Source organism: Microcaecilia unicolor, chromosome 14 (genome assembly GCF_901765095.1).
Source record: "Microcaecilia unicolor chromosome 14, aMicUni1.1, whole genome shotgun sequence".
NCBI lineage: Eukaryota > Metazoa > Chordata > Amphibia > Gymnophiona > Siphonopidae > Microcaecilia > Microcaecilia unicolor.
Genome location: NC_044044.1, coordinates 47,274,331 through 47,291,701, shown reverse-complemented (window position 1 = coordinate 47,291,701; position 17,371 = coordinate 47,274,331). Strand labels below are relative to the sequence as shown.

Genomic DNA, 17,371 nt, shown 5'->3' with positions numbered 1-17,371 from the left:
GTACCTGGCAGAAACCCAAATTGTGGCAACATTCCATACTACAAATCCCAGGGCAAGCAGTTGCTTCCCATGTCTGCCTCAATAGCAGACCATGGACTTTTCCTCCAGGAATTTGTCCAAACCTTTTTTAAACCCAGATACACTAACTGCTGATGCCACATCCTCCGGCAAAGACTTCCAGAGCTTAACTATTCGTTGAGTAAAAAAATATTTCCTCCTATTTGTTTTAAAAGCAACCTGAAAACGTTTGGTTAAATGTTCAGTCCTGGCTCTCCCTGCTCACAGTCATGCTGATTTTAACCTTATTCACAGCAATAAAAAGAAACTTTATTGAGAAGAAACAAGATCAGAAGGAGGGTTGTTAGAAGTACAGAACCGGCCTGAAAGCTCCTTCCTTGAACTGGGTCACTTGGGAGGGTAGTGGATGGAGACAACCGGAAGGGAGGAATTTAAAATGAAAAATAAAGGAGCCGGAGAGTTAGCCACAGGAGGAAGGATGCAAAAGAAAGAAGAGGGAAAATGAAAGGAGAAGGAACTGGAGGGAGAGTGGAAGGATTTCTCTCTCTATCTGTGCCCCTCTAACATTACAGGACTGCCAATTACCACCATAGAGCAGGAGGGATATAAGTACAGGCAGAGAAACCACAACTTTCCCCTTTGAGTTAAACTCACAGAGACACTGTATAATACTAACAATGAAAGGCAGAAACCCAGACACTAAGAAACCAGGGAATGAAATTTATATCTTGAAGGGGCCAAGGAAAGAAGAGCGGAGATCTCTGTGGGGGACAGGGGCACATCTACTGGCCCAAGAGAAAAGAAATACCTGCAGATATTACATGCCACCAGCCTTCTCCATTGCAAATCTTTATTGCATTATTGTATTAGAATACAACATGAATACCTTATCTGACTACTTAAAAGATGCTTAGGGCAATTCACACATTGCTACCTATTTAACAAAGGTAACATCATATATACTGTATAGGCTTGAAACTTGGAGCTCAGCTTACTGAACGCAAAACACTGGACTGTAATGGTTATTATAGACCTGTGATCTATTCATTCTTCTTTTACAATTTCCGGTCTACCAGTTCTAAATGCTAGGAGGCTACATTTTTCAGATAGGCAAGTGAAAAAAGAAAGTTATAAATTGAGGGAGGGAAGGGGGTGACATAGGCTACTGCAGCGAGGAACATTCCCTGTAAGTGACGGATGTCTCCAGGCTGTTCTCCAGGGCTTCGTGCTTCACCACGCAGGTGTACCTGGATCCTTTCTTCCATTCCTCACCCGGGATGCTCAGGTAGCTGCTCAGAGAGTAGGTGTGATCTTCCCCTAGAGCTGCCTGCCCCTTTAGCACCTCCTGGCTCCTCTCCTCCCCATCCACCTGCCAGAGCACCTCCAGGTAGCCTGGGTAGAAGCCGCTGACCAGGCAGCTTAAGGTGCCCCTATCTGAAGTGTTGATCTCCTCCTGGGCTGGAGGAAAGAGAGATACCTTGGGTTTCCGGCGGTCACCTCCTGAAAGGAGAATAATTCCATCATAATAATGTCACAGATTTCCTTAAAACATGGCTTGAGCATCAAAGCCTCAGAAATAGAGTCACATTCCCTTCCAGGAGCTACCTAGAGGCTGTTGCTAACTAGGAAAAGAAGTACTCCACCCTCACGCCCTTCCCCATTTGTATTTAGAGGATACTGTAAGACTCCCAATGCATATTTTTTTGAACCACTCCAGGTTTTACCCTCAGCTCAGTAAGGTACATAAGTGGTTCATAGCAGTGAGCTTCTCATTTTAAGCTCACAGTGAAATGTGGAACAACTCAAACAGATTTGAAATAGGAGTCTTAGGATACCTCTGGCTATATATAATCTCTGTTATCCCCCATAGACACATACTCTGGGTTCATCCTTGGGGCACACCTAGCCAGTCTGGATTTCAGGATATCCACAATTAATATGCATGAGATAGATTTACATAGTAATATAGTAGATGATGGCAGATAAAATCTGAATGGTCCATACACTCTGCCCAACAAATCACACTCATTATCAATTCATGATTAAATGAACAATGAATGTGGTATAGAATATGTATAAAAAATCTTAAGGGGATCTATGAAAGGCATGATAATGTCTACATTAAAGAGAGGAAAATGCCTCGAGAAGCCCCCGGCGGATTTTTAAGCTGTTAGGGGCTGGACTTCTTCATCATCGGCTTAGAAAAACCTCTCTTTCTAATAACAGTGTTGTTCCTTCGTATTTTAAAAAATATTTTTTCTATATTTTACATTTAAACTTTGTCTCACTCAAAACTCAAAACCGAGTTGCACTTAACTTTAAGCCAACATCACATCGTGCGGATCCTTGCTAACATGTCGGCCACGACCAACGATGGCCGCCGTTTCGTGGACCTGCTTCAGGGTCAATGATCCGTGTGTTGCCTCCGCTCCGATTCTACTTCTTGACGTTTACGTCAACGTCATGCCTTTCATAGATCCCCTTAAGATTTTTTGTTACTATTTTGGTGTATAAGGAAGAGGGTGATCTCCTCCTGTTGTAATCTTTAGTTTAGTATAGAATATGTATAAAACATCTTAACCTGAACCATATCAATAAATTGGCCAAAACTAGATCAAATAAGTAGAAAAATAAATTAGCTTTCAACAACACTCAGACTGCTTCAATTCTACAGTATCTGCTCACTCTCAGGCCATGTGTACCCCACACTTTCTCCCATTCTCCTTTTCTGTCAAGCTAGGATGGGTAATGGTCTGGAATAACAGTTGGGGTTTTTGGTAGACACTTAACCTAATTCTGGGTTCCATTCAACTCTTCAGTCCAGGAATCGTGCAACACTCCAGGAGGCTTAATGATAACCTTGTATTTGTATACACCGGAGTCTGCAACTACTCTCCCGCACCATGTAAGCCACATTGAACCTACAAAGAGGTGGGAAAATGTGGGATACAAATGTAACAAATAAATAAATAAATTTATTTTATTTATTTGTTACATTTGTATCCCACACTTTCCCACCTTTTTGCAGGCTCAATGTGGCTTACATAATACCGTAAACGGCGTTAGCCGATTCCAGTATGAACAAGGTGATATTGAGGTACATGTATGATAAAGACCATTGGGGGGAACTTAGAGAGGGAGAGGAAGGATTAAGATATGTCCAGTTACGGTCTTTGGTTATGGTTTTTGGGATACAGACCATAGAAGTCTGCCCAGCACTATCTTTATGTCCCAATTACTGGAGTTGCCATAGCTGCGCAGGGTCGGGTCCTCGCATTGATCACCACCGTTACATTTCTCCTTGAATATCATATTCAAGGATCAAAGCCTCTCCAGCACATTATGAGACACAGACCATAGAAGTCCACCTGGCCCTGGCTTTAGTTCCCCACAGCTGGAACCACCATCTATGCACCACTCAGCACATCAACATGCAACCAGCCTTTTTGACTTTATCACATCTACTGTGTCCATCCCACAAATTTTTGAATTCTGTCACCTTTTTTGTCTCCACTACCTCCCTCGGGGGGGGGGGGGGGCATCTGCTACCACTACCTCTATTGCATGCACATCTGCCTCATGCATATTCACTGGAGGTATCCTGAAAATCAGGATATTCCAAGGACTGAGTTGAAAACCCCTCTGTTAGGACCATGTGCTGATGGCTGAGTACACTGCCTTCCACAAACATTTAACTCCCAAAGCAGTAATCAATCTGCATGCAAATTATTGCAGTATTAATAGTGTGCACTCTCCAAGCCATGTCACCACAGTAATGTGCTGCTCATTGCTAAAATGCCCCCTTCCACTCAGCACATGAGCAGGGATTGGCTCATGCACCACCAGAAAAGGAGACATTAAAAAATATATATATATTACCCTGCGTCTCCTTCCTCCCAACACCCTAAAATTATCCCTAGTAGTCTACTGGATCCTCCTTTCTTTCCCCTGACCCAAAACCCATGTCCCTGACTCACAAGCAAGCCCTGGTAGTCTAATGAATACCTGATCCAAACCTTCTCCCCTGACATACCAAAAATCCTTGGTAGTCTAAGGACCCTCCTTCCGTCACTTCCTTGCAGACTGATCCTCCTGCCCCTGACATAATAAAATGAACTCCTGTTAGTCTACTGAACCCCTTCCCCTTCCCTGAACCCTCCCCCAGATCCTTGCCACCCACCTCAAAAAGGGCTCTGCCATCATTCAAAATGGCAGTGCCTGACTCTTAGAAGAGTGTTCTGAAGACCACTAGGGGTCAGTCTAAAAAGACAATAACCTTTAACTTAATTGGTAGGCCGACCCCCTAGTGATTTCGTCAAGAAAAGAACACAATACCTGGGGTCAGGTACTGCCATTTTGACTGACAGCAGCACTGGAAGCAGGAGGGAGTAGACATTGCTCCTGCCTTTTGACTTTTTGAGGTGGGTAGAGAGAGTCCGAGGGGTTTGGAGAGGGGAGCCACCAGACTACCAGGTATTTATTTTTTTACATCAGGGCGGGAGAATCAGGTCAGATTGAAGAAAAGAGGATCCACTAGGTTACCCCAGGACTTTTGTTGGAAGTTGGGGTATTGGGGGTATGGGGGCCAGGTCAGGAGGGAGGGGAGGGGTTGCTCCACTAGACCACCAGAGATTTTGGCTTACACCTCTTCAGATGACCCCTAAGGTAAGCTGAATGCCACCTCAGACTTGACATTCCAGCCCTGCTTTTCATTCAGCCCAATTAGTCTTCTGCCCACATTTCTGCATCAGAGCAGTGTAGCAAATTAACCTCATCTCCTTGCGTTTAAATATTGCGTGTGCTGAGCTGTAAAGCAAGGCTTTGGGTGGGGTTAGCTGCTTTGCAAAACCTCTTTCTGCTTCATGTGTCTGCAAAATTATACGCTCAAGCTGCGCTAACCCTGCCCAAAGCCTTGTTGCGTTTTCCTGCATTGATCCTTCTGAGAGGGGAAATAGTTCCAGTGGGAGGAGCAGATAGAAAAGCGGGAGCTGGGGGGAGAGGGGGGAAAGAGGACACAGAAGGGGCGGACTAACCATTGGGACAATAGGTCAGTGCCCGAGGGCTCACAGGGAGCCTAGTCTCTCCTAGCTTCTATGTAATTTAATCACTTTTGATAGGTGACTATAAGTACATAAGTAATGCCACACTGGGAAAAGACCAAGGGTCCATCGAGCCCAGCATCCTGTCCACGACAGCGGCCAATCCAGGCCAAGGGCACCTGGCAAGCTTCCCAAACGTACAAACATTCTATACAATCAAGCCATTGTGACATCACTAATGAGGTTGGCTCTTATTGGTGGAATGAGCCACTATGACATCACAATAGGTTAAATCACTGCTCTATGTAATAAAAGTGAGCCAAGTAGAGGACATAAGTACATAAGTAATGCCACACTGGGAAAAGACCAAGGGTCCATTGAGCCCAGCATCCTGTCCCCGACAGCGGCCAATCCAGGCCAAGGGCACCTGGCAAGGTGGTTAGGAGTCCATGACCATTATTGCCTGAGAGCCCAGATCACTGTCAGTTCTGCCCTGTGACACAGGTGTATTTCGAGGAGTAGGGGAGACAAGGGAAGCGGAAGTTAAGGGCCTCCCACACCCTGAAATCCTCTGAGATGAGCCTCACACCCAGCACCCATCTAACTGCAGAGATCCTTGTTTCAAAGAACACAAAGGGGCCCATCTTTGACCCCCCCCCTCCATAAACTTTCCCTCTCGATCATACTGGTGAAAAAAGGACAGGGTAGACTGGAGCACAGCTCAGATTCCTGGGTTCAGCATTTGAAATGAGGTGTCTGAATTAGCTTCAGGCACTCCCAGAATGAGAAGTGAACAGAGAAAAAAGCCTCTTACCATTCACTCGGAGCCTGGTCCCCTCTCCCCAGGTCTGGACTCCAGCTGAGCTGTAGTAAACGAAACAGTAGTACACGGAATCGTCCTGTGCCTGGACATTGCTGATGGTCAGAAAGTGGTTGGACGTGTCCCTGGATGGCACAAAGCGATCAGTGATGTTCGGAGCTCTGTATACATTTTGCTCTTTTGAATAACTCAGAACTCCCTCCGGTCTCTGGCCCGGCGATTGGCGGATCCAATTCATAAAGAGAGTTTCTGGCTTAACATTCTTCACTTCACACTGCAGCCGGGCTGTGGCCCCAGGAGACACAGCAAGCAGTGGGGTGGACTGTACCAAGGTGGCATATTCAGAACTGGCAACTAACAATATCAAAGAAAGAAAGAGAGAAATATTATTTCACATAAATAGACAGTGATGTGGATATAGATAGAGAAATAGTGTTTCTGCTTTTGGAAAGAACTTCAAACATCAAAAGTCTAACATCATAATATTATTATCAATTTTACTGCTGTTATAAATTCTATATTTGTCAATAAATAGATCTATTATCCCCTGGATTCTATATATGGTGACTAGATATTCCATATGCAAATCAGCATGCGTAGCCGATTTGGTCATGAAACTTAATTGGGTAACAAGCCAATCAGCACTGATAATTGGATGCTAACAAGTAATTATCAGTGCTAATTGACACTAATTGGGATTTAGGCGTATAGCTTGCTAAGCATGTTTTATAAAGCAATGTGCATAAATTGGACCACATGGATTTCAAAAGAGGGCGTAAACGGGTTATGGGCATACCTAAAATTTATGTGCGGTGTTATCCTCCTAAATTACTTGTGTGCTTTTACACCAGGTTTTAGTTGGCATAAATTTATTTGGTTTTTGCTCATACCTTTTTCAGTGGTAGTATAAGGTGATAGATTGTAAACCCTCCTAGGACAGAGAACTAAGTTTGTACCTGAGACAATGGAGGGTTAAGTGACTTGCCCAAGATCACAAGGAGCAGCAGCAGGATTTGAACCGGCCACCTCTGGATTGCAAAACCGGTGCTCTAACCACTAGGCCATTCCTCCATGGCTGTGAGTAATTTTAGTCACAGGAATGGGTGCAATGCGTCTTCCATAAACCACCCTAACTTTAGGATAACGTTATTAACACCATTTTGAACATTACAAGGATTCACTTTGAGGAGTAATTTCATACAAGTAAAAACAGCAGATATCAAAGGAAATAATTGGACAGCAAGGAGAAAGCCACACCAACAGGTTGGATGGTCTGTACAGAGCTGAAATGGAGCATATGCTTAAGATAAGTTCAAGAGGAAAGGTGGGTGATATGAAGGCGTCGAGGTCTTGGGTTGATTAAACAGTAAAAAGATTCACGTGCTGTGAGTGGAATAGCCTTCTCCCCCACTTGGTAGACTTTGAGTGTACAATATAAATAAAAATCCTAATATATAAAGAAACATATTTTAGCTGAAAAAGCTTCATGTTTTGTAATAAAAAAAAAAACGTGGAATACTTACGTGAAACCAGCAGCAGAGAAAAGCAGAGAACCTGCGTCCAGGACATTGTAAATCAGATGAATGCAACCCTACTGGATCCTGCACTCTCACTGGGGTTTATAGGAATTCATTTGAACATATGCAAAGGAGACTGCCCCGATTGGACTCTTAAAGATACCCAGATTCAGAAATAGATATTAATTTTCATACTGATTTGATATTATATTTTATAAAGGCAAACACTGTTTTTTTTCCTTCCAGAATGATGCAATACTAATTTTCATAATCCGTTTAAACATATTTCCCCCCCAAATTAAAAATAAATTCTAATTTGCATTAAGGCATTCATGCTAAACGTTTCCAAATGGGTAAACAGAATTACATTAAAGTTATCCCTTCCAAAAATATAGACTCTGAGTTTCATAATTGCAGTAGAGTAAAAGAAATAAAAAAATAGAGATTTATGTATTTATTAGGGTTTATTTGCCACCTTTTTTAAGGAATTCACTCAAGGCGGTGTACAGTAAGAATAGATCAAACATGGGTAATAGGCAATTACTGCAGTAAAAATATTCACATAACAATACGAAGTTTTTAAAACATCACGTTAAAATGTAAAAAAATATATATTTAAGTATAACATATCTTTAATGTTGCTTTTTACCTAAGTGCTGTGTTTCTTCCGTGATGGTTGAGTCCTTCAAGGCAGGCTATATGAAAGGGGGGGTTTACTGAATTTCGGAAAGTTTAATTAAACTACATGCTTATAGGAGAATTCTATTTTAAAAAAAACTGCCTTTCCTTGTGAGTTTCATACAACCAGCACTAAAAATATATATATGGAAGGTTCTGGATGGAGGGGAGACAGTTCCTTTGGGAAATATCCTAGAAAGGAAGGAAGTGGAGTGGAGTGGAGTGGAGTGGAACAGGTGGATGTGAAGCGTCTGTTCACGCTTTCCAAAAATACTAGGACTAGGGGGCATGCGATGAAACTACAGTGTAGTAAATTTAAAACAAATCGGAGAAAAGTTTTCTTCACCCAACGTGTAATTAAACTCTGGAATTCGTTGCCGGAGAAAGTGGTGAAGGCGGTTAGCTTAGCAGAGTTTAAAAAGGGGTTGGATGGTTTCCTAAAGGACAAGTCCATAAACCGCTACTAAACGGACTTGGAAAACTCCAAAATTCCAGGAATAACATGTATAGAATGTTTGTACGTTTGGGAAGCTTGCCAGGTGCCCTTGGCCTGGATTGGCCGCTGTCGTGGACAGGTGGACCCTTGGTCTTTTCCCAGTGTGGCATTACTTATGTACTTATGTAAGTTTGGTTTGGTAGAATCTATCACAGCCCGGGGACCTTCAATGGCCCTTTCTGACCAGATGGTCTAACCTTTGAGGTTTTTCGCCAACCTTGAGTGAGTGCCCAGCAGTGTGGATGCATGAATGCATAGAAATATGGACTGACCAATGAAAAAAAATGATATACGATTATCTTTGTGTCTCTTTTTTAAAATCGGACTAAATACATTTTTTGACTAGCTTTCCAGAGCTGATACCCCCTTGGTGAGTGCTAAACTGAATGAGCAAAAACCAAGATAAAAATACATTTCAATGATAAGGGGATGGGGAGGGGGGGGGGTTTGATTTGTTACAGTGATTTGAAGGACACAGAGAGATAGCAGGATTTTATTTCGGATAGTGAGTTTTAAGATGCAAAGAGAGAGATCTGTTTATTTGCAAGGAACAGCCTTTAGAATCCTAATAAAGTCCTGGATCGTGTCACACCACTGCTTCAACAAAAATATTGGTTTACTCATTTCAACCAGAATCCAAACGTACTTTCTCTACATAAAAATGTCTTTTCTTCTCTTATTTTCATCCCCTCTGAATTTTTATTAAGGCTTCTTTCCTAATAGCGGTGTCTCAAAGGCGTGTACATAAATCAAATAAGTAGAAAATTATTTTAAAAATCATAAAATAAAACAATGGCACAAATGTGTATTTGGAAGCTTGTTATACAGATCAGATAGATTAGCTTTCCACCCCAGAGGTGGCTGCAACTGGCAACCTTAGATTGGAAAGCTGTAGCTTGCTTAAGAGGTGACCTTTACCAATCCAAATTATCATTTAAATTAAAATTTAGGATTAAAGAACTATATAAAAAAAAAAAAGGTATTTGAGGATTGTAAAAGTTCTCTTATTCTATTCTGCCTGGCCAGCTGCTCCGGTGCAGCCCAAGCAAGGCAGAGGCCACTGAAGCAAACCGGAGAAACAGCAGCTCAGCCACTGGACCGGTTGAAAGAGCAGCCAACCCGGCAGAAAAAGAAATCACATTTATATCCGAGCAATCAAGAGCTCACTGATATCCTTTCGACTTTACCAGCAGCGAAAAACAAGTTGAGCCATCAGAAAGGTACTGTTTTCCAGGCCATTAACGAATTTACCCTTACCACATTTTAATAACAACCTTACCAATAGCTGCAATGTACAAAATGGAAATCAGATTTAACTTTTCCCATCCAACCGACTTTATTTGTATCAATCAATGTTATATTAAAAATCGTTTTAAACGAATTTTTTCTGTACCAGCACATCAAACTGGAATGGACATGTAGCAAGTTAGCAACGTTAATAATAACTCGATAATGTCTGAATTTCTAGTACTAAAAGCAGAGCTCCCCCCCTCCCCCCCCCCCCAATTAAATGTTAGTAACACTTTACCCATTTTCTGATTTTCACACCAGTTTGACTGATCACAAACTGGGAACGTTAGAGCAGCTCTAACCAGCTTTACAGGTTGCTAGTTTTTATTTATTGATTTATTTCCAAAAGTTTTTTTTAAATTCTATTTTTTTAATCTTCACATACGTTTTCAAGATGCCCCTTCACGCTCGAAAAGACAGATCGGACCGGACAGGGAAGGGGCGAAGGAAACTGACGAACAGAAAACCCAGCTAGGATATAATAAAAACCCCTCCAAGTTTTTATTCTGAAATAAGCACAGGATAAGGACAGGTGGATGTGAAGCGTCTGTTCACGCTTTCCAAAAATACTAGGACTAGGGGGCATGAGATGAAACTACAGTGTAGTAAATTTAAAACAAATCGGAGAAAATTTTTCTTCACCCAGCCCTTAATTAAACTCTGGAATTCTTTGCCGGAGAACGTGGTGAAGGCGGTTAGCTTGGCAGCGTTTAAAAAGGGGTTAGACGGTTTCCTAAAGGACAAGTCTATAGACCGCTGCTAAATGGACTTGGGAAAAATCCACAATTTCGGGACTAACTTGTATAAAATGTTTGTACGTTTGGGAAGTTTGCCAGGTTCCCTTGGCCTGGATTGGCCAGGATGCTGGGCTCGATGGACCGTTGCTCTTTTCCCAGTGTGGCATTACTTATGTACCTATGTCATCAAAGTAACAGGGAATATGTCCAAATCGTCACATTCCTCTATCCCCCATAGAAGCAATACCCATCTGGGGGGAAAAAAATAAGCAATGAGTTTTTAGGCACTGAAATTAAAAAAAATATATAGTATTAAACTCCTGCCTTGCATTTTACATTCAGCGACATTGAGGCAGGGTTATAACCTACCCCTGTCCTGGACTATGGGGATCAGTGTTTATTTACACTCCCTGTTTTAAAAGAGGGGGGGGGGGCAATATTTCAAGTCTGGAAAAAGTTAACCTAAAAAAATGGGATAAGAACATTGAGTTATTTATTTATTTGCTACATTTGTACCCCACATTTTCCCACCTATTTGCAGGCTCAATGTGGCTTACATTATAGTGCAAAAGATCTAGTTATGAACAGAGTAAGAGGTTTGTTCTAAATTAACATAATACTATGTAATAACCCTGATCCTTTGTAAAGCCATCATATAAACTATCTAAATTCCTGAACCTCCACTACCCTAATTGTAGAGGACTCAAATACAAATCAATACATGCATCTACCTTCACATACCTCTGCACAAAAGCATGGAACAAGCTACCAAACACTATAAAAATAACAGGTACCTTAACAGACTTCAGGAAATTCCTGAAAACACACTTGTTTGAAAAAACTTACAATACGAATCCTCCTTAGAACTCGATTATTCTATACCTAAACCAACCACCTACTAATCCCTCTAAACTGATCATATATTATATGATGGCTTTACAAAGGATCAGGGTTATTGGGGAACTTTCTGACTAATTGAAGGGAGAGACAAAATACTTCCCCAAAGGTTTGATAGGAAAGAAAGATCTTGCTTTAGAGAAAGGGAATTATTATTGACCCACAACCGAAGTGGTGATACTGCTGAAGCTGGAATCAAACACCCGATATTTCGTGTTTTTTTTGTTTTCACCGTGTATCTTTCTCTTCATTTCTGTTAAAAAAAAAAAAAATCCTACCCCCCCCCCCCCCTTCAACTTTGGAGCTCTTTCAGCCATTTTATCACATTTCGTCATTCTCATTCTATACACCAGAAATTCCTCTCCGCAATCCTGTTTCTAGAAGTTGTAAAAAGCACCTTCAAAATTTTATATTTTTGGAAAATTAGATGTGTCAAGTCTGTATATGAAATGCAGTACAGAGGAATAATAGCTGCATATTACAAAGACGGGGTTCCAGAGAAGAGAATTAGGGAAACACTGGCTTTGGAGTAGCAAGAGAATATCACATGAATGATATTTTTTAGTGATTGATGAATGTTTTTGCTTTAATTTGTACTGTTTTTATTGTCGATGTTCTCTGCAAACTGCTTAGAACTTCCGTCGATTGGGTAGTAGAATATAAAAGTTATAAATTAACAATTGAATAAGGAAGTACGGGTGCTAGCAGTAGAAAAATAGAGTAAGAAAAATAGAGGAGGATTAACAGAAGAATATTCATTGGCTAAGTACCATCTGAAAGTTATTTGAGTTGTCCTAGCGGAGCACCAGGAGAACTCTGGAAGGAGCTTGGGTCAATTTTGGTTCATCAAGAACTTAACTCTGCTTGGAAACTGACCATCTACAGAAGACCCAGAATAGATTGTAAGAAACTTGTGATGAAGTTGCAACGCTTCCTGTTTGTCAAAATCCAATGAAGCAGAAATGCGAGGAACCGGCCCGGGCCCAGAAGGGGAGGGCAATTTTGCCCGTGGTTTAATTTTCATATTTGCTGCTTTGTTTGTGAAATAGTGCAGAACTTTTAGGGCTCTGTCCTCCCCTGGTTTGCTTTCTGTGGTTTTATAACAGGTGTGAGCTCTGAGCTTTTTTGCTCATGTGTCAAATATTTAAAAAAAAAAAAAAATAATAAAAATCTAACTGTGCACAGGAAACAAGATTTTCAAACCTACAATGTGACACGTCTCCCCTGCAATAAGATGGATGAGTCTTGCCCTGTACCTCAGTTCTAATTCTGGGCTCTGTCACTGACTGTGTGATCTGATTAAATTCACTTTATATCCCCGAGCCTGAGGTCTAATCCCCAGCTCTGTCACTGTGTGACCCAGTAAAGTTACCTTATATCCCTGAGCCTGAGGTCTGATCCCCAGCTCTGTCACTGTGTGACCCAGTAAAGTTACCTTATATCCTTGTGCCTGAGGTCTAATCCCCAGCTCTGTCACTGACGCTGTGTGTGATCCGATTAAATTCACTTTATATCCCCGAGCCTGAGGTCTGATCCCCAGCTCTGTCACTGTGTGACCCAGTAAAGTTACCTTATATCCTTGTGCCTGAGGTCTAATCCCCAGCTCTGTCACTGACGCTGTGTGTGATCCGATTAAATTCACTTTATATCCCCGAGCCTGAGGTCTGATCCCCAGCTCTGTCACTGTGTGACCCAGTAAAGTTACCTTATATCCTTGTGCCTGAGGTCTAATCCCCAGCTCTGTCACTGACGCTGTGTGTGATCCGATTAAATTCACTTTATATCCCCGAGCCTGAGGTCTGATCCCCAGCTCTGTCACTGTGTGACCCAGTAAAGTTACTTTTTATCCTTGTGCCTGAGGTCTAATCCCCAGCTCTGTCACTGACTCTGTGTGATCTGATTAAATTCACTTTATATCCCTGAGCCTGAGGTCTAATCCCCAGCTCTGTCACTGTGTGACCCAGTAAAGTTACTTTTTATCCTTGTGCCTGAGGTCTAATCCCCAGCTCTGTCACTGACTCTGTGTGTGATCTGATTAAATTCACTTTATATCCCTGAGCCTGAGGTCTGATCCCCAGCTCTGTCACTGTGTGACCCAGTAAAGTTACTTTTTATCCTTGTGCCTGAGGTCTAATCCCCAGCTCTGTCACTGACTCTGTGTGTGATCTGATTAAATTCACTTTATATCCCTGAGCCTGAGGTCTGATCCCCAGCTCTGTCACTGTGTGACCCAGTAAAGTTACTTGTTATCCTTGTGCCTGAGGTCTAATCCCCAGCTCTGTCACTGACTCTGTGTGATCCAATTAAATTCACTTTATATCCCTGAGCCTGAGGTCTGATCCCCAGCTCTGTCACTGACTCTGTGTGATCCGATTAAATTCACTTTATATCCCCGAGCCTGAGGTCTGATCCCCAGTTCTGTCACTGTGTGACCCAGTAAAGTTACTTTTTATCCTTGTGCCTGAGGTCTAATCCCCAGCTCTGTCACTGACTCTGTGTGTGATCCGATTAAATTCACTTTATATCCCCGAGCCTGAGGTCTGATCCCCAGTTCTGTCACTGTGTGACCCAGTAAAGTTACTTTTTATCCTTGTGCCTGAGGTCTAATCCCCAGCTCTGTCACTGACTCTGTGTGTGATCCGATTAAATTCACTTTATATCCCCGAGCCTGAGGTCTGATCCCCAGTTCTGTCACTGTGTGACCCAGTAAAGTTACTTTTTATCCTTGTGCCTGAGGTCTAATCCCCAGCTCTGTCACTGACTCTGTGTGTGATCCGATTAAATTCACTTTATATCCCTGAGCCTGAGGTCTGATCCCCAGCTCTGTCACTGTGTGACCCAGTAAAGTTAAATTTATATCCTTGTGCCTGAGGTCTAATCCCCAGCTCTGTCACTGACGCTGTGTGTGATCCGATTAAATTCACTTTATATCCCCGAGCCTGAGGTCTGATCCCCAGTTCTGTCACTGTGTGACCCAGTAAAGTTACTTTTTATCCTTGTGCCTGAGGTCTAATCCCCAGCTCTGTCACTGACTCTGTGTGTGATCCGATTAAATTCACTTTATATCCCTGAGCCTGAGGTCTGATCCCCAGTTCTGTCACTGTGTGACCCAGTAAAGTTACTTTTTATCCTTGTGCCTGAGGTCTAATCCCCAGCTCTGTCACTGACTCTGTGTGTGATCCGATTAAATTCACTTTATATCCCCGAGCCTGAGGTCTGATCCCCAGTTCTGTCACTGTGTGACCCAGTAAAGTTACTTTTTATCCTTGTGCCTGAGGTCTAATCCCCAGCTCTGTCACTGACTCTGTGTGTGATCTGATTAAATTCACTTTATATCCTTGTGCCTGAGGTCTGATCCCTAAGTTGGATATTTTTAATTACAAGTTTTAAAAAAAACTGAGGTTTTTCTGACCTATAATTGAGCACAGTGCCTATTAAGTGCTAAAGTCGTCTGTACTTGGTCACTGAGCACTGTAGGCTTCTGAGGTCTTTTCCTCCTAAAACATTTCTTTATAAAAAAAAAAAGTTCTCTAAGTCCATTGTGATTGCACTACAAGAGTCTAAAAATAATTGAGCACAGTCTTAGGTTGGCAAACTTCAGATCTTTGCATAGTGCTTCCTACCACAGCGTCACAATGCAGGATCTTGCTTCTGATTTTAAATGGTACAGAAATATGGACTCCAAGTACCACAATACCCTGTGCTGTAAGTTGGAAAAGTAGGACTGGTCAACAGGCTCCCTCCTTGGCAGCTCTTCAGAATTGGTGAGGAAGAATAAGGAGTGGAGGAAAGGATGAGCCAAAGAAGGGGAGCAGGAGAAGGGTAATAAGCAACAGTAGGGAAGGACAGTATGGGGAGGGGGATGTGATAATGGGGCATGAGCTCTCTAAAGGAAGAACTGAGCATGGGAAAAGCTTGGAGGAGGGAGAGGTGGATGATGGAATAAGAGGAGATGAGAGGGGAGAGACACACACACACAGCTTGGAGAAGAGACGGCTGAGGGGAGACATGATAGAGGTATATAAAATAATAAGTGGAGTGGAACGGGTGGATGTGAAGCGTCTGTTCACGCTTTCCAAAAATACTAGGACTAGGGGGCATGCGATGAAACTACAGTGTAGTAAATTTAAAACAAATCGGAGAAAATGTTTCTTCACCCAACGCATAGTTAAACTCTGGAATTCGTTGCCGGAGAATGTGGTGAAGGCAGTTAGCTTAGCAGAGTTTAAAAAGGGGTTAGACGGTTTCCTAAAGGACAAGTCCATAATCCGCTACTAAATGGACTTGGGAAAAATCCACAATTTCGGGAATAACATGTATAGAATGTTTGTACGTTTGGGAAGCTTACCAGGTGCCCTTTGCCTGGATTGGCCGCTGTCATGGACAGGATGCTGGGCTCGATGGACCCTTGGTCTTTTCCCATTGTGGCATTACTTATGCACACACATAGGTGAAAGAGATGGAAAAAGATAGGAGTGGTGGAAGAGGTGAGTGAAAGAAGAGGGAGAGCGAGGAGGAGAAAACGGTGGGAAGTAGAACAAAGAGAGATGAGAACCAAAGTGGGAGAGGAGGAGTTTGCAAGGGGGAGTGAAAAGAGTGAGAAAGATGGAGGGGTGGAATGGAGAAGATGAATGTGGATTGACATGGTGCAGGGCGATTTGAGAGCAACACAAGGCTGAGCAGAAATGAAGTTCCCAAGTTTGTTTTAAATCAACCTTCCTTTGATTCCTCTTTCTTCTTCATCGGACCTCAGTGTGGTTCTAACCTGGTTGAAGAAAGTTCCTTCCAGCCTCTGGAGTCTGGAGTCCTCTGTCATCAAGTTGCTTTCTTCCACGGTGGCCACTTCAGCCTATAGAGTCAGTGAGTTTCAGAGTCATATTAGGGTGGGTTACACCCCCTTTCTCAAGTGTCTGCCTGAGCTGGTGCTGGACGTTCACCTCAGTTAATCATCCTACCAACACCCTTTCCATGGCCTCATGTATGCAGGTTGCCTACTGGCTCCAATTCTGCTGGTGAGACTAATCCGGTCCTGATTTTATACCCATTGAACACGTAACCCTGAGTCTAGTTTCTCCATTCTGCTCTTCAGGTCTGGGACTGGAGACACTGCTAAAGAGGTGTTCACATCTCTAAGTTTCAGGTGAGGAAGGGGGTCCCAGCTCTCATGACATAGTGACAGCTGCTGGCCAGACTCAGGGACGTATAGTGATCAGGTTGTGGTGAAAATTAAGGTCTGTGCTCCTGGCTCAAGATTGTCAGTGCTGTTAGTCCCAACGGACAGAGAATTTTTTTTAAAAAATGAGGAATTCATTTAGAAATCTGGGCCATTCACCGCTCATGCTAGGGACCAGGTCAGTAGATGACATGGCCTGTGCAAAAAGTCAGTAGAGAATCCACAAATGTGGAGAACTCAACGAAATCCCACGGATAGTCACAATACAACAAAGCAGTGGGTAAAAAACCAGGAGTTCCAGAGTGAAGATGAACCAAACTTTATTAATCAATATATTGACTCGACACAACGTTGTGTTTCGGCCAAAGGGCCTAAATCAGGAGTCTAAATACTTGAGTTGAGAATGATAATGATGATCCAGAATTAGCAATGTTGTAAAATACAGTCTGTATTGTAGTGGTCTTAAAAAAGACCTTTGTTCTGAAGCGTGAGCCAGATGTCATGGGGGCTGTCATTCACTATCAGCTGTTTCTTAGGTGTCCTGGCATGTGAGGGGGACCAGTGCACTAAGAATGCTGGCTCCTCCCATGACCAAATGCCTTGGATTTGGTCGTTTTTGAGATGGGCGTCCTCATTTTCTATTATCGGCGAAAACCGAGGACGCCCCTCTCTAAGGATGGCCATTTCAACATTTAGGTCGGCCATT

At 42.6% G+C, this 17,371-nt stretch overlaps 1 protein-coding gene across 1 annotated transcript; it reads right to left on the bottom strand.

The window, feature by feature from the left end:
* Nucleotides 1-854: 854 nt before the first annotated feature.
* On the bottom strand, nucleotides 855-7,504 carry LOC115457978 (immunoglobulin lambda-1 light chain-like). Its single transcript, XM_030187713.1, has 3 exons — nucleotides 7,401-7,504; nucleotides 5,872-6,231; nucleotides 855-1,518 (listed from the first exon to the last, which is right to left on the bottom strand). Exons 1-3 carry the CDS (start codon nucleotides 7,444-7,446, stop codon nucleotides 1,181-1,183), a joined length of 744 nt encoding a protein of 247 aa, XP_030043573.1. The 5' UTR covers nucleotides 7,447-7,504; the 3' UTR covers nucleotides 855-1,180.
* Between the last annotated feature and the right edge of the window lie 9,867 nt (nucleotides 7,505-17,371).

What these genes read in the sequence shown, in the direction of transcription:
- LOC115457978 (XM_030187713.1), bottom strand. Translation starts at nt 7,446, where the DNA reads ATGTCCTGGACGCAGGTTCTCTGCTTTTCTCTGCTGCTGGTTTCAC. An exon ending in TTCTCTGCTGCTGGTTTCAC is followed by an intron (nt 6,232 to 7,400) that starts GTAAGTATTCCA and finishes TGATATTGTTAG; the next exon opens with TTGCCAGTTCTGAATATGCC. An exon ending in GACCAGGCTCCGAGTGAATG is followed by an intron (nt 1,519 to 5,871) that starts GTAAGAGGCTTT and finishes TTCTCCTTTCAG; the next exon opens with GAGGTGACCGCCGGAAACCC.